General features: G+C 44.6%; 1 protein-coding gene across 6 annotated transcripts in view; it reads left to right on the forward strand.

Moving 5' to 3' along the window:
- The window catches only part of LOC114855551 (vitamin D3 receptor B), a 23,630-nt gene extending 1,609 nt beyond the window's left edge, over positions 1-22,021 (forward strand). For 3 of the 6 annotated variants that reach the window (XM_055508937.1, XM_029150792.3, XM_029150795.3), the window contains exons 2-10: positions 887-959; positions 9,859-10,006; positions 10,799-10,929; positions 12,013-12,209; positions 12,559-12,658; positions 13,223-13,403; positions 15,238-15,389; positions 16,218-16,334; positions 16,708-22,021. In XM_055508937.1, coding sequence (XP_055364912.1) covers positions 9,861-10,006; positions 10,799-10,929; positions 12,013-12,209; positions 12,559-12,658; positions 13,223-13,403; positions 15,238-15,389; positions 16,218-16,334; positions 16,708-16,961 — 1,278 coding nt within the window. In that variant the 5' untranslated portion in view covers positions 887-959; positions 9,859-9,860 and the 3' untranslated portion in view covers positions 16,962-22,021. Of the gene's footprint in view, positions 1-60; positions 603-886; positions 960-9,858; positions 10,007-10,798; positions 10,930-12,012; positions 12,210-12,558; positions 12,659-13,222; positions 13,404-15,237; positions 15,390-16,217; positions 16,335-16,707 lie in introns of those variants that run through there. The other 3 variants (XM_029150794.3, XM_029150793.3, XM_041070828.2) reach the window with 3 other exon arrangements.
- Positions 22,022-22,299: the final 278 nt, after the last annotated feature.

The raw sequence follows: 22,299 nt of genomic DNA on the forward strand, positions 1-22,299 counted from the left end.
TGGACGGAAATGTCACCAACCACAACTCGGGAGAAGCGCCAAGCCCACCTGTGATTGGTTACCGGAGGAGCTGGGGGGGAATCCCTTTTCCCCCGTAGAGGTCCTGAGGAGGGGCGGTGCATAACAAAAGTAATGGCCATCTATGTGGGTCCTTGTGAAGGAGGGATAATTCTCATCATCCACCGTAGGTGTGATTGAGCTTTCTGCGTGTTGGTGCGCGCGCCCGGCCCCGTCAGCGGCAGCCCTCGGCGTCTCGGCCGTCTTCCCGTCGGATGCGCGCCGCTCACGGCCGCGCAGCGGTTAATAATCTGGCGGAACTTCGGGCTGCGACTCGGGGTTAAAGCAGCCAGTTAGCCGCGCTAACGCTAGCTGCTACCAGCCAGCGTCTGGGAGACGGGCGTGCGAGTTCGACGTCCCCTGCCCGGGTCCCCTCGCGCTTCGGAGTTTCAGCGCGGCGCCGGCGACCGTGCTCGCGGCTGCGCGAGCGTAGTCAACATGGAGGGGACGCACTTTGCGAGAGCATGAAGACGGCGACGAGCGACGGCGGCGACTAAACGAGGATTAAAAGCGACGCTGGCTCGATGGGGAAAAGTTGAGCCGAGGTACGAAACTCGCACGCACGGGAGGAATGCGCGAGCCGCGACGTGACTTGTTGTAATGGTCCCAATGTGCTGCTCGAGAGCGCAGCGAGCTCGTTTCTTCTTTGCCCCCCGCGTGCGCGCGATCGCGGGCGTGCTTACTACGCCTGTTACGGCGGAGTGTGTAAGTTGTGTTGCAGTTGAGGAACAGTTCAGCGTTACATAAACACAGCGACTGCGGGTCGGGTACTGGGGTAAAGGCCCGCTCACTGACTCGCGACGCGCTGTTTTGCTTTTGCACTCAACAGGATTCCGACTCGGCAGTGAGCGAAGAACGCGTTCCAGACCCACCTTTCGTACCACGGCATGCTAAAACCTCAGGTGAGACGCTGCTTCCTGAGCCTTTAATCCAGACCTGGTGATGTGCGGTCACACGCTGCTTTGCTGCGCGTGTGTCGTTGAACGCATTTGCACGAGTTTGCTGTAGATCTTTTGTAGCGTTACAAACGTGTCAAAACTGTTTCTAACTCTTCATACACGAGAAAGTACGTGAGATCTCAGCGATATGTCATTTTGCTGTGTTTAATTTCTGAACTTCAAATACCAGTAAATGCAAAAGAAACGAGTGACACTGTTTGTCATTTATTGTTGTTGTGTCATATGTTAATGAAACGATCTACACCAAAGCTTCAAATATTAATAATAAAAGGAGAAACAACAACAATCTCCAGTAGCACAAGTTCTAAACTAAACAGCAGAGATGAGGCCGCACCGTTTTGACAGATCTGCTCGAACCTCGCTTGGCAGCGTCAACTCGCGCCGAGCGTGACCTGTAGGCGTGGATTAGGAACTTTGGACCATTCTTCCCTGGTGAATGCAGCCATATTCTTAGGACCCGACGAGTGATCCAGGATGTCAAGTTGTCCGGATCCCGACCCCTCCAGCACTCTTCACTGCGAGGCCCGCGTTTAATACGTCTCTAAAACCCACTCAAATCTTCCAGAGACTGTCTCCTTAGACACCTGATACGGCCCAGTCAGAGTCCAGACCTCGGCCCAGTAGAGATACTGTGTAGTGACGAGTGGAGCAACATTCACAGCGGACGTCCTGAGAATATGGCTGAGGAGAATGGGCCTCTCATGTTTTGCAGGCCCAGTCCACGGCTTCAGGAAGCGCTTGCTTGAGGTTGTTGCTGACAAAGGTGTTTCAGAAGTATTATTTCATTAATATTTGTGACGTTGCTGGAGCTCAGATCACGTTTTGAGGCAAATATATGCACGAAAACATGTTTTTTTTCCAACTATACTAGCTTTTTCAGAACCTGCGTGAGAGTTTTGTCAGTGTGTATGTGGTAAAAGTTTCTTTGGGACTTGATTATATTATTCACTATCTATCCAGGCACCATTTTGTAACGTCTGATAAAGACTGCAGATAAGCTGCAGTGATTGAACTACCAGTGTGGCATATAGCACAGTTACAGTTGGCCGGTACGAGGCCATGTCTTATCTGATCAGGGAGGGATCACGTTCACAAAGACACGCTGCTTGTTGCTACTATTATTTATAACTACAGACATCTATATTTTTGCACCTTAACCGATCACTTCGCGGCCGCCGGTCTCTGAGCCACCGGTTGATGATGACATCATTTATTCGCCACGAGCGCCCCGTATTTCATACGCCTGAAACGGCTTCGAGCCAGTCTCTCCCCAGTGCCAGTCTCTTTTTTTTTTTTTTTTTTTTTTTTTTTTTTTTTTAATAAATTTAAATGAAGCAAATGCAGCCACCAGCGAGGGGTGTGTGCTCTTTACCAGCCATGTTTCCAGCGACCTCGGGGCCATTTTTCTCATATCTATCAATGTCCCTTTTTAGGAAACAGTTTGACACTTAAAAAAAAAACAGCATGGGATGTCAGCTGCCCCCCCCCAACATCTTAGCTAACTTGAGATCAGTAGTCATGTATGTTATGGATTTAAATTATCTGGACATTTGGGACAGAACCTGGGAGAAAATGACAAACGGGGACAAAGTGTGCTTCCGCATTTGAGTCAATTTGTCAGCAGAACTCTGCCGTGTGCGTCTTTATTGACCGTAACTGTGGCAAGTTGTTTATGGGTCCGTGTGCTGTGGCAGTGGTACAGTCCATTATGTCTCCTATACAGTCAAATAACCCACCCTCTCCCCCCTTTCGTGACTGCAGTAATTGGTTGCTTCCTCTCGTGTGTGACCCTATAGAAAGCAAGAGGCTGCTGTACTTAACTGGAAAGGGCCACTGCTACGCGTGTGTACATGTGTGTTGTTTGCCACATATGTTTAGCTGCCTTTTAAGACTAATGAGGTGTTAAGCTCCTCCTAACGTCCTCACTTCCCTCCTGTAGCTTTTAGACCAGGCTCATCAGAGGTAATATTAGTGTATGTATTGAGCTCAATTTGCGCAGCACGATCAGTCGTGGCAAGTATGTTTTGATATTTATTTAAAATCGGTGTGCTATGAAATTTTAATATAACTATAAAAGTGTCCACAAAATGTAACTTAAAAAAAAAAAAAGTTGTATTATTATTTTTTTTTTTTTTAGTTTTTTAAAAATGTTACTAGGGGCATATCCTGGAAGAAAAATGACACTTTGCACAGGTTATGTAACGTTGACATGTGGGCTACACGCGTGTGCACCCGCATGTCCGTTGTCTGTCCGGTCGGCTTTGTGAGCGCCACTCCGAACGCCTGAGAGTGTACACGACTGTCAAATTCAGCATAGACATAAACAGGACTTTAGGTGTGCGTTTGTATGTGTGTGTGCGTGTGTGTGTGTGTGTGTGAATGGGCCTCTCCCTGCCTCGTCTCTTTCCCCTCTCCAGAGTCCAGCAAGGGGCCCAGCATAAGGGGGGAGGCTGCCGTCATGGCCTCTCTCTCCCCTCGCAGGCCAGCAGTGGGGCCTAGGTGGAGGGGGGGGGGGCGGGAGGCGGCAGCGCTACGGAGACCACAGGGTTGAACGCGGGACCCCTCCTCTACCAGTTCACCCCATCCTGTGTGGGGCACAGGTCACCTTGTCATGTGCTCCCGCTGTGACTGTAACATGTTCCCTGCGACCGTATGGAGGGAGCATGAGAGCGAGCGGTGGAGGCAGCGGGAGGGAGAACGAGGGAGGGAGAGAGAGAGAGAGAGAGGCGACGGGACAGGACTGGACTAGTCTGCTCAGCCAGTTGTTTAGCTGCATTACAGACTCAGTTTGCCTACTTTGTTGTTGTTGTTGGTCTGCATTGTCCCTGTTTGTCCATTGTTCTCTTTGCTCTATCTGACCCAGTGCATCGCTTGTTCCAAGGAAATTTCTCGACGCCCAGCAGATTTTAATTGAACCATTGTCTCAAATCGCGGATAAAACGTTTTTCAATTATACTTGTACTTTTATCTGCGTTGTGCGTGATCATTTTGGCCCGTCCGCGCCTCCTATTCCTGTTGTTGCCCAGTTCCCTCTGCAGCCCGGGTCATTCCGGATCTCGTTTGTTTTATGTCTCTTCTGTACTGTAGTGACCCAGCCCGAGGTATGCAGTAAAACACATCGCCTTATGTTTTCTCCCCTCAGCTCCCTCCGCCACTCTCTTCTTTCTCACGTCCGTGCTTTATAACTTTCTCCCACTGTCTCACTCTCTCTCTCTCTCTCTCTCTCTTTTTTCCTCCCTCTTTAAGAGAAAGTTTTGGTAGCATGGAACAATTTCAGAACCATTTGTGGGATTTCATCATGTGATGCAGATGGAGGATGCTCATTGGGCTGTCAGAGAAGGCCTCCTTCTCTCACTGAAGCATTCCACAGCAATCCTTCTCTTTCTTCCAGTGCTGTTATAGGTCTGGATGTGATTCCGACTCTGACTCTTCTGTATTGGGATGTGGTCTGTGAGCTCATTGCTGACATTCTTGGGACGTGATGCCAGAGGGTTTTTATTTCCCGCTTTTCCCTCTCCTGCATGTCTGTGTGCAGTTAAAAACGATCCCTCCTTTGAGCTCTGTCTGTACCCTTCTCTTTGCCCACTTTGTTATATCTTGCCCCGTCCTCGATCACATTTCATTTGAAGGCCCGGGAACTAATGGTGCCACTTAATTAGGTTTGTTGGATAGAGAACAACGGTGGAGGGTGAGATTTTACAATAACTTGATACTGACTTTGATAAAGTGAATCCTTACATCTGGGCGATGTTCCAAGTCCTTTTACACAGCCAAGAGTTTATTTATATCATTTTACTAAGTAAGAGCCTCTAACAATGAAAACCAGTGGCCACCTTTATGTTTGATCATCTTTTATCAGGCAGTGGTGCAGCTTGAAATGAATAAACAGAGGCAAGTAAGCTACTCTGAGCGCTTTGGATTGCTGCCATGGTCCACCTTGGCACTGTATGAATATCACACAGTACGTCATACTACCCTTGTGCATGAACACAAATTCGTGGATTGCTACGCTAAACTACGCTTGTACTGCAACGCGGCTCATTGTGCAACATTATTGGCTCGTTCATTCCCATATTAGCACTTTTTTGGTCTCTACTCCCTGTTCCTCAGGATTTGCACCATCTGTAGTCGATACTTAATTTCGCATTGATTGACATCCCGTGTCAGCTAATTAGAAGGTGCAACTTTCAGATATCCATTTGGGACCCTGGGATGCAGATGGTGCAAACTATTTACCCCGACAAACGTGGCACAGGTCGCATCATGTTCCGAAGATAAAATGGGAACTTTGGTGGAATATTCTCTTTGCTTCACTGATTGAAAATCCCTGCCAGGTGTTCTTTAATACATATTTAATCATTGGACTGTTTATGTAGTGTTGGTTAGACTCAACTTATTCATTTGAGTTTGTTTAACATTTTCTTTTCTTTTTAGTCATATTGGTCCTATTTCAGTCCAGACAACTAGGTTCACTTACACCAGAATTTATGAGCTATCTGCCAGCGTTAAGGCTTTTGTAGACAGTGTCAGTGTCTGTAAATCCAACTGGGAGCAGCTCTAACCTCGCTCCCTATGATGAGACACATGCGTGTAATTTCAGCCAGGATGCGAATAAATCAAAAGAGGAAAAGATGAGTCACTGACCCACTGCATGTTAAGTGGTACTTGTTCTCACTAGGCTAGTTTCCTGGGTTGAAAGAACGAGAAATCCCTGTCCTCGCCTTTAAATGCATCGTTAAATGAAGGTTATGTCTTTATTTCGAATCTTTCACCACCCAGTTAAAATGACATGCTGGAGTCCATTTGTGGTAGTGTGCATAATTACAGCAGGCCGTATTTGCTGCTCACGGGCCGCTGCTGTGTCATTTAGTTACCCAAGCTCCCATATTCTAATGTGTTCTCTTTATGACTTGACTCCCAAAGTGCCGTTCATCACTTAATTCTAATGTAACTGATTGATTCAGCTGCAGAGGGAAGAGCATGAGCTACTTGGATTCTTCTTGATTGATTGATTTCAATTTGTTGAAAAAAAAAACATAGTTTGCCTAGTGGAATTGGTTGATTTTTGTCTATTACATTTTGTCTTTATGATGACAAAAATATTTAGTTGCATTCTCAGCTATTACATTTTTGGAATCAGTTTGGCCTCTGCAACAAACTTCCAAAATAATGAATAGCTGTCCTGATTTTCAGTGTTCACTTTCCCGCTGAGTGAGCAGTAGGGTGTGGTGGCGCTCACATGTGGCTCACCACACCACATCCAAGATTTCCAGTCTAAAAGGGACTTGCATTAAGATTAAATATACAAATTCCAGTCTTGCTCATATGCAATTTAGTTGGCTTGTCAATAGATTTTTACTTTCTGAGCATAAAACGTGGCCACACATACAAATAAATTTAAGTTGGCCACTAGACTTTTGAAGAAGACAAGCAAACAACAGGAAAAATGTGATTCCAACGTGAATAACAAATCACACTTTTCCTCTGATGCGATTTACTTTGAGGTTCTGTCAGAGATGTGACACACATTTATTTTTAGCCAGTAATTGAAGTGGCTTATGACTCTATTTTTAGCACGCGATTTAAATAATATAAAAAAAAACCTGAGTTTGTGTTGATGACCCCTGTGTCTAATCGCAGCATGTCGACTTCTCACACGCCTGCTGCTTTTTCAGATACCGTACTGTATGTGCAACGTCCAATAGGGTCCGGCAGGAATACGTGACACACAAACCTGGTGTTGCCCCACTGGCCGTATCTATACTGCTGCCGTATTGACCCCACCCTACCTCTCTGGCCTGATTGTCTCCCCTGCGCCTCTCTCCCTGCTTTGTCCTGTGGGCTGGCACTGCCATTCTCTGACTGCCAGCAGAAAATGGCCATTTCAAGGGTAATAGAGTAATGAGAGCTCATCTTATTATTGTCTGCGTAGTTCGGTAGAGTGGACATATGAACCGCGTCGCAGCCGCATCGTCGTTAGACGAAAGAAACCAGAGAAAAATGCTGCAAAACTTTTTAGGTCCGATGTTAAACAGGGGAACAGATTTTTGATATATTTGCATATTTTGGCTTAGTATTGAGTTTGCACTCATGACCTCACTCATAACAGTTTTAATTAAGAAACCAAGTGCAATATTTGAAGAGAGGAGTTTTTAGTTCTTCTTTGTTTCCAAATCAACAGCAAACGACTTTGTCATTTTTTTGTTTATAGTCAATTTGGGGTCACGAAGCTCATCACAACATGAAACACACGTCTCTTTGCATCATTGTTTCAAAGTCACGCTCTGGTAACTGTTTTATTGATAATCTGGAAAGTTGGCCATTCTGCAACATGGCAAGAAATTTCCATTCCAAATCCCAATATTGTTACCAGTAAAACCCAGCACTTACATGAACAATATGAGCAAAGGCTGCTTGATGAAGTATCATTGTTAATCCCCTGTTTGTTTGTTTCAAAGAACCAATTAAAACATTTCTTTCTCTCCCTGATTAGCTTTTTTATCTTGGCCTTCCAGCAAGTTCATAAACCATTGCACGCTAACTCGCAGTATCAAAAATGAATTTCAGTTGGTTTATTATTAACTAGTTGGCTTTACATTGGAAGTAAATTCAGAGATTATTGTTTTATCTTGATCCACAGAGCACTTTTATGTCATGTCATCAAGCTGAATAATTTGGGCAAAGTTTAAAAAGTCAAATGGTCAAAAGGTTTAGTTGAGTGAATGTTGTTGAAATAATGGTAAAAATACACAGGAATAATATAAACCATGCCCAGTTGTCACGTTCTCTAAATTCTGCGTTCTTTACATCCGGATTTGTGCCAAAAACATGTTTTTTTTGTTTGTTTTTTTTTTTTTTTGCAAGAAGCAACAAATCTGTTAACCATCTGAGCTGCTTGTGTTTCCAAAGCTGCAGTTCAGCAATTGCTCCAAAAGTTTTTGGGATCCACTGCAGTCAGTAGCAACGTGGGATGTCCCCTGTCTTGGAAACCAAACACGTGGTGGCGATATCTGGCAAAATAATGTAATTTAAAATCGATAAGTACAGTAGATGACGATGCTTCTCATCTTATGCTGCAACTGCCAGCTGTCATGTTAAAAAAAAAACAAACAAAAAAACACCTTATTAGTACCTCATGACGGAGCTGGACTCAACCTCGTAAGCCCCGAGGATCAATTACCCTCAGGCCTTATGCCAGTGCAACACGCTGGGAACACGCTAGCAATACCATGGCAGTGATAGATTGGTTCCCCGGCATACGAGCAGTACGTATCCTTCAGATGCAAGACAAACCTGAAGCCCCAAACCTGCTCCCGAGTCTAGAACGAGTACAGATCTGCTCTAATAACCTGATGTATTATTTAGAGCGCTCTCTCAATACTACAGTGCATTTAGTGTAATGGCCTGTCAGGACCGAATGTAATCACAGAGCTTCTACTTCACTTATCAGTCGGAGAAATAGTAACGCAAATGAGTATTTTCCTCTTTGGTTGATGCTGAGTGATGAGTGTGAATGCCTGCTGGGATTTGTCTGCCTGCCTGCACTAGAACAGATTTCATGCTCCGTCCTAATTATATTAGCCAGTGTTGTGTAACATTTCATTATATGATGGCATTAAGAATATTGTAGCTAATATGTGGGGCCTGCCTGAGGCATTAAATGTGGATTTATTTGGCTATAGACAATATTGTTGATGACCAGGTCTGCTTTTAATTCTGTACCCAAGAATGAGTGCCCCATCGCCATATTTTTTTTCTTGAGACGTCTCACATTGGCTTTCTGTGATTTACATGTTTATGCATTTACAAAGCCGCTGCTAAAGTAAGTACTTGTATAGTTGACACTGGAGCGTAGATTAATACAATGAAAGGGTTTGTGATGTGCTCACAGCAGGAGTTGTGGAAGTTGGTGCAGTAGCCTAAACACTATTTGCACTAGTGTAAGTATTGGAACTATCAAACCTTCACATGGCATTGTTTTGTTAGCAAATGATATTTAGGTAGTGAATAGCCTCAAAGCCTTTTCCTGACGTGCCCACAGGGAAATCGTATTAAAACCCCGTCATGACGGCGCGAGACGTGTTGAACATGACGAGCGTTGGGCTTTTGTGTCGTTGTGGAATGCCTTTTTCTGTCTGGGTGAAAGAGATGGCGAGAAAGAGAAACGCGAGCGCCGAGATGATGGGATAAATATGAGCTTTTAAAACAAGCAGCACGGACACAACGCAGTGAGGCTGCAAACATACAAAGTCGTAATATTCACTACAACAAAGTAGAAAGTTGCAGGAGTGTACAGGTATAGAACATTTTTTTTTAATTAGACATGAATGATGGGGAGCTCAAATCATTTTAAATAATTCAGCAGAATCCCGGGCTGTTGATTTGTGAGTTGGTTGAGGTTTTGGTGCTCTCGCCTCCTTTTTCCTTGGGCCACTTCCTTCCTATCATTTACTTCACTTTCAGTCTTTCAGTCTATAGTGAAATGAGGTTCTCCCTCCTTGATTCACACGACGCCTGTTCCTAACCCCAGTGCTAAATCCCTAATGTGCAGCTCACCTCCAAAGGGGAAATGGGGACAACTTGAATCTGTCCTGAAGGAAAGGTCATTGTTGGGTTGGCATGGCAACGAGTGAGGCGAGAAGTGTGACATTCTTTGTAGAGTTTTTCCAGCTACCACCAATAAAAAAAAACAAACAGAAATGGGCCTTTTAAACTGAGATGGATCTTTTGTTTTTCTGATTTTGTTTTTTAACAAGTAAAGAATTTCTTTAACCTGGAGCCGTAACGTGTGTTTTCTTTGCTCCCCTGTTTTCCTTTCTTCGCCCCCCTTGTGTTTGTGCAGTGATGGAGCCCACAGTTGTGAGTACGTCTACTCTGCCTCCCGATGAGTTCGATAGAAATGTGCCACGGATCTGCGGCGTGTGTGGAGACAAAGCCACCGGCTTCCATTTCAATGCCATGACCTGCGAGGGCTGCAAGGGCTTTTTCAGGTACACGAGTCCATATGTGATGAATTAACACGTATCATGCACACAAGACTGTCAACGCAGGTGGACTAGCTTATGGGTCATGCTATTGACATGCACTGGCCAACCACCCACTCAAACCTTATCATTTCTACAGTTGCATGAAAACGTAGGTTGGTGAAGGTGAAGACTCCAAAGGAAGAAAATGCCTCTGCTAATTGATGCGGACGAGTTTCCAGTTTAACCAAGCGAAAATTGGAGCGCGTCATGATATTTTGTGCTTGTGGGTGTTTGATGTATTCGTTTACGTGCATCTGTTCCTCTCAGCAGTCTTGATATTTAAAGCGAGGATGAAAGGACGGATGTTTAATAATCTCCTTCCTCTCCTAGCTGTCCCTTGATTGAACTCTCACCAAGCGCGTGCGTGCGTGCGTGCGTGCGTGCGTGCGTGCGTGCGTGCGTGCGTGCGTGCGTGTGTGTTTGCTCACGTCTGTATAAATGTTCGTACATACGTGTCCATCATTTACTAAACCTCCATGTGTCTCCGTTTGGCAGGACTCCTCTTTCACACCTGGATTTTTTGGCCCTCATCCATATTAACGCTGTTACACTCAGTTCCAGACATGAAGGACCAAAACATTTATCCAGTTCTATCATAATTATTTCATAGAGTGCAAATTAAAGATCACATCTTTACAAACATCTAAACTATGTATATTTTGGATTTATGTAATCCCATTTCCTAAAACATGAGTTTCACCTTTGTGTGTTTATATCCTGATACACGTTTCTGTGAAATGTGTTCAATTTATTCAGGCGCAGCATGAAGCGTAAGGCCACCTTCACGTGTCCCTTTAATGGCAGCTGCACCATCACCAAGGACAACCGGCGCCACTGCCAGGCATGCCGGCTCAAGCGCTGTGTGGACATTGGCATGATGAAAGAGTGTAAGTATGACAGGTGACCCACGTGTCACCAGGGCAAGGCCCTGATCTCTACTGTAAGATTATTACAGGTTTTTATATTGTCGGCCGATGTTTGGCTCCTTGGCTTCAGTGCAGGTAATGTGTGATTAGTCCTATTTTAATTACCCTGCATTTGGTTTGCGGGTTCAAGAACAGAATGGTGCGTGTTTGTTGGTGTAATAGTAAAACGCGCACAGCTGCTGTTTGCCGTTTTGGGGGCCTACTGTAATATTTGGACTGAGCTCAAGTATCTCTGGGTCTTTGCCCCCATTAGAGTGTTTACATGCTCTGTTTGAACTAGTGGAGCCACATTGTATACAGCAAGTGTGCACCATCTGAAGTTGAAACCCCCGCTGCTCCAGAGATCCAGCAAGGCCTCTTGATTCCACACAGCCGTGTTTGTTTTCGTTCCCTGTAAATAGCAGGTACATCTTCATTTGTTTTCTTTCGATATCCGGATATTGTCCACACAAACCGAAGGCCTCTCACTTCCAGTTCAGTGCTTTCTTTTCACCCAAGTGCTCCTGAGAATACCGCGCCAGCGGTGGCACCGGCATTGTGATTTGCTGTATGGACCCAGAAGCCAGTGGCGCTGCTGTTGCAATAACAGCAGCATCTTGGCAAGATCCAGTTCGCTCTCACTCCTCTCGCTCCCCTGACTGTGAGCTAATTCAATGGCTAGAACAACAAGGAACAAATGGAACAAAGACAATGTGTTCACTTGTTTAGTGCAGCAGAGGTCTCCGTATGGACCTGTCCCCTCCCATTCTCTTCCTCTAGAGAATAACAACCCCCACCCCAACCAGCACCATGTTGACATACAGTAGCTGTCAGTCCAACACATGCATACATAAAACAGACCACCTCCAACAAATGTGGCTATACCAATATTATGGGATTGAGCATGTGTTTTGTTTTTTGTTGTTGTTTTTCTGGAGCTGCTCAAGTTGATCAATGCCACTTTTCTGCAGTTACTGTAATTCCCTTTCCTTAAAGGTTTGTTTCCTGTGTGGCCGAGTCGAACACCCGCTTTGCCTCATTGTCTCTTTATTATTTCCCGTCCAGTCATTCTGACAGATGAGGAAGTGCAGAGGAAGAAGGACTTGATTCAGAGGAGGAAGGAGGAGGAAGCGCAGCGCGAGGCGGAGAGGGAGGCGCGGCGCCCTCGGCTCACTGACGAGCAGAGTCAAGTCATCGCCACTCTGGTGGAGGCGCACCACAAAACATACGATGACTCCTACTCCGACTTTGGCCGCTTCAGGGTTTGTGCCTTAATCCTGTTCTGCCTGTTATCCAATAAACATGGAGCAGGTTTGCAAAGACATTATTAGATTTTAGACAGTGGAAAAATAAAGCAGATATCCTAGTTATTCTAAGGTTAATATTCAACAGCTGTTTCAGCTATTGAAAGTATTAACAAAAACATCACTAGAGTTCAGTTTGTTTCTTCCACAGTCCAGATAAAAGAACAATATTGACATTGCCTTAATATCAGGACAATGTTAACTATGTGATGTATTGGCGTATTAACCACAATATTTACAAGGTTTCAATTTTGGTTTCTGGACCTACTGAAAGCTGAGATCACAGGTGGCCTTTTCTCTCGTGCAGCCTCCAGTGCGCGAGGGCCCGGTGACACGCAGCGCCAGCAGAGCTGCTTCCCTCCACTCTCTGTCTGATGCCTCCTCGGACTCCTTCAGTCACTCTCCAGGTGAGAGGCGAGCCGGAAGACTCAAAACGCTAACTTTTGCACTTTCATAAAAATAAAGTCTTTCATTAAAACAGTAATTCTTTGTTTCAAGCAAAGTCATATTTCAGTCACATTCAGATGACACATTTAATAAATGTGTTGAGACATTATATCAAAACATCCTACCTGACATCTGTTTATGTGCTTTCTGGTTCACCTTTACATAATCTGTTATGCTGCTTTACGTGGAACCCAGTGGAAATTCTGTGAATAACCTGTACCCTACAGACACCGGACTCCTGCTAGTAAACATCAGATCATTAATGCATCCGTCACTAATGGAGCGATCGCAGCACGGAGCGTGTTCACGTGGCTCGCCGCCAACACTCACGCGGCGCAAACATTTCGAAACGGCTTCATCCAACTGTATGCTTCCATGTTGTCATACCTGTCGCCTATGCTTTCATCTCATGCGTGTTGAATTGACCGGATGAGGATTTCAGTCAGCGCTCCGTTCTTCCAACACAGTACACGCTCACGTGACAGTGAATCTCAACGCTCTGCTCTGCTTTTTCTCCCCTGTAGAATCAGTGGACACAAGGGTGAACTTCAGCAACCTACTGATGATGTACCAGGAGCAGGGCAGCAGCCCTGACTCCAGCGAGGAGGAGGGCTCCAGCTTTTCCATGCTGCCTCACCTGGCTGACCTGGTCTCCTACAGCATCCAGAAGGTCATAGGCTTCGCTAAGATGATCCCCGGGTTCAGGTTTGTGTGCATGCCTGTGAGGAGCAGCCTTCATACACCTGTCTACACTCTTTGTGTTCAACAACACAAACGCTTCTGGGAGCAGAACGCATAAGTTGCAAAAGCACATTCCAGTTTATGAACACACAGCTTGATTTTTCACATAACTGAGAGCAACAGCTACACATGCAGCCCGTGTGGACTGTGGTGTGTTATTTCACCGCATGCTGCTTTGCCACCGTGATCCTCCCTATGCCGTGTTCCCGTTGCAGGGATGAACTGCTAAGATTGGTCAATACAAACGCAAGAGCTCTCTAATTGTATGAATTGCTGGAGCAAGGCCAGTGCATCAATATAGTTGATAGCACAAAAACACCTGCTCATTAGTGTCGCCGTTCAAAACAAAGCAGGTCTCTACTAGACTGCAGAGACTAAGAAGTCTCCATCCCTGCTCCCGCTCCTCAGGGTGATGAAGCTTGGTAATCTGCCAGTCAGGCCAAAGAGTCTCCCCTGTGCACAGTAAAAAAACATGTTTGACTTGAATATGAAAAGCGTGCTTCATACTTACTATATAAAATAACATGCCTTCTATTAAGTGGCAAAAATATGTTTGATTAAAAGCACGTTTTAGACCTGGATTGAAGAAAAGCTATTTATCTTTTAAATCACCACATTTACAAAAACTAAAAGGCATGTTGAGCTGGAGATATAATACTAATAAATAATACGAATAAGAAGGAGAATGATGATGATGATGATGATGATATTGATATTCAGTTTGTAGTCAGTTCACCGTTTTCTGGTGTGACCTCTAGCTGAACCTCGTAACCTTTTGTTACAGGCGCACATTTGCTTTTTTTTGTTTGTTTACATGCAAACGAGTCCTTCTCGTGTAACAGAACTGCAAACATTTTCCCTAAATATGCAGCAGCAGGACTAATCCCTTTGTTGTTTTTAAAGCTTGTGTGTGAGACTCTGAGCGACTCTACATAAATAGCCGGTGAAGACTTTGTACACCTGCTTGTTTTTCTTACTGATGAGCTGATTGTACAGCAGCGATGGCCGCGGTCTAAAGGCCACACATTAATGATACACTGTATATGACGGACGGCCGACATGTGGAAAGTTTCTGCCGTGTTCCTTCGCTGGATAAGGTTATACATTTGCCAGCGTCATGTTGTAAGTGTGAAGTTTAGCCCTTTAGGTTTGTCAGTAGGAGATTGCCTAACTTTGAAACAGGACACTCCCCTAGTCCTCGACAATGACCTACTGTACCTTCTGGTTGTTTTTTGACATTCTGACTTTTTTTTTTTTTTTTTAAACAAGTATCTTTTTCATAATCACTTGATTCGCATGCTAGAAAAGGCTGATAATATTCCTTTTTGAAAATAAAAAATAAAATATTTGTGGATAAGAAAACAGACCTTTTCAAGGGGATAAACAAAGTTCCAGTCACTGCTTTAGGGGTCTTTATTGCTACATCCCCTTTCTTCCCCAAACACGGCAAAAAGGACGAGCACTCCATGTGCCTCGGAGGGTCAACAGTCAAGGCTGCAACAAGTCAGGGCCTGCGATTCCATGAAAGTTGTCATTCCCACTTGAAGCCAGTGATAAACGCGGTTGGATTACCGTTGGAATGTTATGATCAGCTCCCTAAGCCCTGAAAGGCACCCCAGACATCATAAAGGCTGCGCCTGACCTTGAACCTGGAGCTGGTAAACACTGATAAGCAAAAGCGTCTGAAATGAATTGTCCAGGTGACATATACTGCGTTTACGTACGTGTATGTACGTATACATGTACTCGCTGCATCGGTTTTGAGTGGCGTTTCACTGTATAACTGCTCTCCTTGCAGAGAACTGACGGCAGAGGACCAGATTGCCCTCCTCAAGTCCAGCGCCATCGAAGTGATCATGCTGCGCTCCAATCAGAGCTTCAACCTGGAGGACATGTCCTGGAGCTGCGGCGCACCTGACTTTAAATATCAGATCAGCGATGTCACCAAAGGTCAGCCCTCAGAGCGCTGTGCAGACGAGCCGGTCTTCAGGCTTGTGTGTGAATGTGCTCGTGTACTTGTTTTGCTCAGCCGATGCAGAAACGACTTGTGGTAAACTTTAAGACTTCTCCTCAGTGCTCAGACAAAGCAGTCCAGCATTAAAGGAGGTGACCATATCATTAGAGAGGAAGCATGCACGAAGTTACAGACCCGTGGGCCAAAGCTAATGCTCGTTTTGCTGCAATACCAGTCTTGCATGTCTTCTGAAGCCCCTGTGGGCTTTCTTTTGCCTTTTGAACACCCCCCCCCCCCTTCCCTCTTTCTGGGATCAACCAAAGAATGTCACTCCTGACCTGCTCACCACACAAAACAACCACTGTCTGGACCAGGCAAGGCTGCCCTGTTGAGCTCTTCTTAAAATATCATGGGCTGGCTCACACAAAGAAGACAGTAATACTGTAGCTGTCTACAGATGTCCAGCACAGGTCCTGAGGTTCCGTACAGATTAGTCATACTTTATGTTATATAATGTTATTTATTTTTTTTATTTTTTTTCAGAAAACCTGATTCTGATTTTAACCTGATTTTAAAAGCTGTTTCCACAGCTTTTAAAATCATTGTTACAAAATATGCACAATTTGATTAGAACCCTGAGGCCTCTGAGGATAGGATATTATCGTATATACTGATCCTAATTAAAATTTTGAAGAAAATCAAAGGGAAACTCTAATTAGTACTTCCGTGAATTAAAAAAGAAGATGCTTCTTTAATTTTCCACTTTATTGACATAGTTTGGCGCTGGCTGCACTGATCCTAACGCTGTGCTGTGTCTCGTGTAGCCGGCCACACTCTGGAGCTGCTGGAGCCATTGGTGAAATTCCAGGTGGGTCTGAAGAAGCTCAACCTGCATGAGGAGGAACATGTGCTGCTGATGGCCATCTGCTTGCTTTCTCCAGGTACTGTGAGTTTGACTGTGCATAAACATAAGTCACGCAGGGGTGCAGCTACAAGCTGCTTGGAGGTTTCTCCTTCTTCCTTTTTTAATCACACATGATTCTGCAGAAGAGGCTGTTCTAGTAATGCACGCACGCAAAGCGTGTGTAACCAAGTATGCATTTACTTCCCTTTGTGTATAAGAGGCAGCTCATTAACAATGCATAGATCTGTGCTCTGATCTAAAATTAGCATGGTTAGCAAAATGGAGAAAAAACATGCTCAAAGAAATCCGTTATTTAGGTAAACATTAGTATTCGGTTACATGGACAAGCACTGTAATATTCAGCTGTCCGACCACGTTTCGCTGTATTAATCAAGCCCGCGTTGCTGCAGACCGCCCAGGTGTGCAGGATCACGCGCGGATCGAAGTGCTCCAAGACCGGCTGTCGGAGACCCTGCAGGCCTACATCCAGCTCCACCACCCAGGGGAGCGGCTGCTCTACGCCAAGATGATCCAGAAGCTGGCCGACCTGCGCAGCCTCAACGAGGAGCACTCGAAGCAGTACCGCTCGCTCTCCTTCCAACCGGAGCACAGCATGCAGCTCACCCCGCTGGTGCTGGAGGTGTTTGGCAGCGAAGTCTCCTAGAGGCCGCCTCTCGCCCTCGGCAGCGGACCGCACGCTGGAGACGGGGGCCCCGAGGGTAAAAATAGAGGAAGGAGGAGAAGATGTGCTGGACGGACTAAATGGAGGTGTGAAGTATTATGCAAGCGGAGGGGAGAAAGTGTGTGTGTGTGTGTGTGTGTGTGTGTGTGTGTGTGTGTGTGTGTGTGTGTGTGTGTGTGTGTGTGTGTGTGTGTGTGTGTGTGTGTGTGTGTGTGTGTGTGTGTGTGTGTGTCGTGTCTAAAAGAGTTTGTGTTGATGTAAAGGCCAAGGTTTCACGGAGAGTGAACAGATGAGCGATACAGTTAAACAAGGGAACTTTACAGAATACAAATGAAACTATACACACAACGTCTGCCTATATACAATGTTTTTGTCTGTATTTATATCAACAAACAGCTGCTTCAAATGCCAGGACATTTCGCGTGTGCACACGCACACGCCCACACAACAAACATACTCAGTTATTCATTTAGCCATTCAGTTGAGCTACCTCTTGGTTTTACTGGGGTTGTTTTATATTTACATCACCTATGTGAAACAGTAATTTTTACACAGAATACTTTAGATACCGTACGGATGACATTTCAGTTTATCAGTGCAAAAGCAGTGCCTGCACATTACTCAGTTTTTTTTTTGTTTTGTTTTGTTATTGTTGTTTTTCATCTGTTTCAGTATTTGACTCTGTATACAATTCCAAACACACACCTCTCACCTTTCACCAAAGGTTTGGCCAACTACTTTCCACAAAGCTTCCAGTTTCTAAACAGAGCTGCGCTGCTCCACGGTCTCCACGCACGCTGTCCGACAAGCCTCGCAGCCTATGAAGGAAAATGTCGTTCTTTTGCTTTCTAGTTCAGAGTGTAGTATGTGATTTCGTGAGGTTGTGATAGGATTTCAGAGTGCTGTTCCTGGGTGAGAATTAGCCACTAAACGTGCTACTTTTACACTGCTAACTGTCAATCAAACCAAGCCTGCTTCAGGGCTTCTTGCTCACTTTTAAAATAGTTGATTTTTTTTTTCATGATTCTTCGTTCTTGTTTGAACCTTTTTTTTTTTTCACTGCAAATAGTTAATTGCTACCACATGTATCTTAAGCACTGTTATACCACCTTTTACTATGTAAGCTACTATGTAAGCCTATGTATTAATCTACAGTATTGATATTGTCTATATATCACAGATTTTAAAGGGCTAAAATGCCAAATCTAACTGGAATAGTAAATTGAGGCCAAAGCAAGAGGCCTGTCTTGTTAATATATAGCTGCATACCATACTCAGAATTGGCATAGATATGGATGTAATTGCAATAGGGTGTTTTTTGTTTTTATTTTATTTTTTACATCATTTGACCTTTAAAACAATTCCATGAATTGTTCCTCCTCAGTACACAGGGAGCTCACTCGGTGGAGAGCTTGGGAAGCTGCTTCAGACCTCCTCAGATATCACACCCCTTTCGTTTCTGACTGGGAAGTGGATTTTCTAGAATGTCTGGGGGTCCGGCTGCGGCGGTGACGCGCACCTCCTCAGCGGGGCCCTCCTGTTTGATGATGTATGCTGCGCAGCCTTCTAGTGGCTGCATCATGTAAATACCAGGTATAAATATATAATGTGTCCGCCGCTGTACATAGGGCTACGTAGATATTTCTCAAGGCTATTTTTTTTTCCCTCAAAAATATATATGCAAATACAATTTTGATCCTTTTTCATTGATTCTTTTTGACTATGTTCTGTAACACTGCGCTCTTTGTTTTCACTTTGATCATGTTTTATGACGAGAATGAAATCGGAATGGTTTAACAGGGATTGCTTGTGATTTGAGTCTCAGATTTTTTTATTTTGTTTTTATTTTCTTTTTGGGTGTAGTGGCGGGTTGATGTATTTGACTTATTTCAGTTCATTTTCACAAAGGGGAAAAGCTACACATACTGTGCTGCTCTCTAATATAAGCCATATAGATCACCGAGGTAGTTACATCTGATATATTCCACCTAAATGATGACTCCAGGGCCTTGGATGCTTTCAACATGTAATCTAACGTATATATGCTATTCATCTACGGCTTTTGGAAGATGCGTTTGTGTGTGTTAGACGTATGCCTTCTCTCTGCTGCCAGTCATCTTTGGCTTCTACATCATCAGGCAGCGTCTAATGGCTTATCAACCAAACTACCAGAGAATTTGAATGCTTTGGGTTTAAACGAGGCAGTTTCCCCTGAACAAGTGTTGGTTCTAATTCCTGCCAAAAGCATATGAATTCCCCCGACGCTTGGCTTAAATCATTTGCAGAGGTGGCACGAAGTCTGGACGCTTCTCTTTGTCTTCTGTTTACATTGTGACTGAAGACGTGCGATTGGTGACATGGGCTTCCGATGTCAGACCTAGAGCTTCCTTCATCTCAGCAGACCAGGGCCACTTTGTGACCTCAGAGGAAGATGGTGAAAGGCAGAGGATGTATGTGTCGACGGGCTTGACAGGTTTCTCTCGTGAGTAAGACTCGGTAGTTGTTGCTTTAAATTGTTCGGCCCGCAAGGGTTGTCGTTAAACCTCCGTCACTGTGGCTTTATTCCAGCTCATCAGTATTAGTCACTGTGACAGTCTGTAAAGCTGGCAGGGTTGGACACAGAGTTGATTTATATATATTCCATGTGTGTCCCCTGCTGTAATTGAACTTTTTGGAGTTGAAGCTTGAGTGTCTTTAGGCAGTACCACTCATGTATAGTTTGTCAGACAGACGAGGGGTGTGAAGTGCTTGGTTACTGAACACTGACTTTTTTAAAGTTGTGAAAAGTGTCCATGTTGTGTTTTCTTTCGTAGACGCATACGTCTGTATGTAGGTCTTGGTTTGATTTTTGGCGTCCTGCTTCCTGTTTGGGGTAGACGTTTGCGTGTGTTTAACACAGTGGGAGCGTTGGTGAGCGTGCCGGTGCCACGGGGAGAGACCCCCCCCCCCAGCAACAGAACAGGGTAAAAGTGGAGTTGCGCGAGTTGAGAGCCGAACGGGAGAAGTCTGGGGGACGCGTTCGCACAGAGTCCAACGAAAACGGCGTCAGAATTCTGAGACTGTGGATACGTGGATGTCGGGAACGCGGCCGAATCAAAGAGCGCTTCCCCAGAGTTTCCTGTTTGGTCCGACCATTGAAAGCTGCTCAGAGTCTGTACGTTTGAACTCTACCACGTGGTTGCTTATATACTGGAACTTGGAAACCACACGCTGGCAGAAATCCACCGCGGTGTCGATGGATCCATCTACGCTGGCAACATAACACAGTAACAATGGCTGCAATATCCAACTCATGGTACACTATCACCAGCAAGCTTTACAGTTCGTGTTCTTCTGTGTAACCGTCATTACAAATCCTGTCTGTAAAACTTGTATGATATTGTTTATAGAACCCGGTCAGCCGCCTCCCATTCAAAGGCTTTCAAGTCTTCTTTTATCTTTTTCTTTATTTTCTGGACAGGGATTGTAATGGAATAAACTTCATGTAGTTCTTACAAAAGGAGTGTCCACAATGGATGTACACCATAATCTACCTAAAAAACCTACCTCTTTTAGCTCAGATTTTGCTTTAGCATTAAGCATTTGCCTCTGTTTTTACTTTTTGTAATATTTGTATTCATGTTGGTATTTATTGCTGTCTAATGAGTCATACTTCACTGATTACCTCAGAGATATCTCACAGATCTGGGAGAGTCCAGCTAATGAAGTCATTCATAGTTTGTTCTGTTTTTTTTTTGTTTAGTTTTTTTTTGTACAGTTCTTCCTCTTGGACTTAGCATTGCCTTTTTTAACGCACAAACTACCAGGAGTGTTTTTAATATAGTGCCTGCACTCTGACCAGCGGGGCTTTGACTAGGCTGCGTTTCCTCCAGTAGTGGCGTCCTCCTCTGCATCTCGGTCCCTTTGCTCTGTCCTGAGGATATCCACGTGGCTCTCGGCCGCTGACGTCTACCGCGTCTGCGTAGTTACGGAGGGCAACCTGGCGACGAGAGCGCCTGGGGGGCGAACGCAGCCGTTCGGAGGAAACAACCCGAAGGACTCACGGCAGTAGAGGCCGGCGTGTTCGTGCTCCACTCGTTACTGTTAGCAAGGCCTTCGCTCTGTAATACATGATCCTTACCCTGTCCCCTCGGTTCCTCCGCACCCTTTCATCTCCACCACCCGCCCCCCCTCAGACATTGGGGGGGGGTCAGGAGAGGTGAACTCCTCCGTATCCATGCAATGCTGCTTTCGTTTTGAGCATCACCAAGTTGCATGTTATTGACAATACATTGTGAAGACATGGTCCAAATCGGCGTCTCGCATCGGCCGGACAGGCTTCATTGGAAGATTGTGTCTTTCCAAACGTACCCAACTTAGTGAGGTTTATTAGGAAAAAACTAATTCCATTTGAGAATTTAAGTGTTGTATTAATTAAGCAACTGCTCACTTTGGTGAATTTAAGCAAAGTTATATTTTATTCATGTCAATCTGCTTCAGGTAAACACTGAATGAAAGTAGAGAGTTTTTATTGATAGCTGGGGACTGAGGAACGTCGTCGCCATGGGCACCTCTGTCCTGAGCTGTGTGCCATAACGGACCCTTATAATGCAGGGAGGGTGTTGATGAAGCTGGCTTCAGATGTTCCCCAGCGTATTGTGATTGGGAGGGTTGTCTGAGTGTGACATTGGCTTCTTACTTAGTACTTCATCAGCCACGTGTATTGATCTTTTATGGAAAAATACAATTTGAATTGGCATTGAATTCTGACTCTGCATTGTGAACCCAAATCACTAAAATATGCCTGAACCAACAAAAGCACTTAATGTAATGTTTATAACTCATGCATACTGATAAATCTACTAGCCATGAACTGCCTATGTAGTTAAGCATGATATGGCTTCAATTATCAAAAAATGTTAAGTCACCGAAATTCTAATGTAATTGCAATTTATCTTTTTTTCTTTTTTTTCAAAGATCTTTTTTTCTATTATAAATTGGTGTTTATGTAATGTTATTTTTGTCAGATGTTTTTGGAAATCAATAAACAGTTGTACATAGCAGTGGGTTTCTCCTTGATTTGAGTTTAATGTTGCAGGTTTTTTGTCCTTATGGACCCGGTTTTAAAGTTAAAGAAACCTACAGAATGATGTGGCAAAAGAACAAACATGAGATAAAGCTGCACATTTTCTTAACGCATACATTTTTAAATGACATTTCATTGTGGATCATCTATTTGCAAATTATTCCCCATTCCCCACAAAGTCAGTTCCACTAATGTTTAGTTCGAGGCTTTAAATATTCGCATGTGCGCCACCAGAGGGCGCTGTCTCTCACCGTA

The sequence above is a fragment of the Betta splendens genome, chromosome 5 (assembly GCF_900634795.4).
Source record: "Betta splendens chromosome 5, fBetSpl5.4, whole genome shotgun sequence".
Classification (NCBI taxonomy): Eukaryota; Metazoa; Chordata; class Actinopteri; order Anabantiformes; family Osphronemidae; genus Betta; species Betta splendens.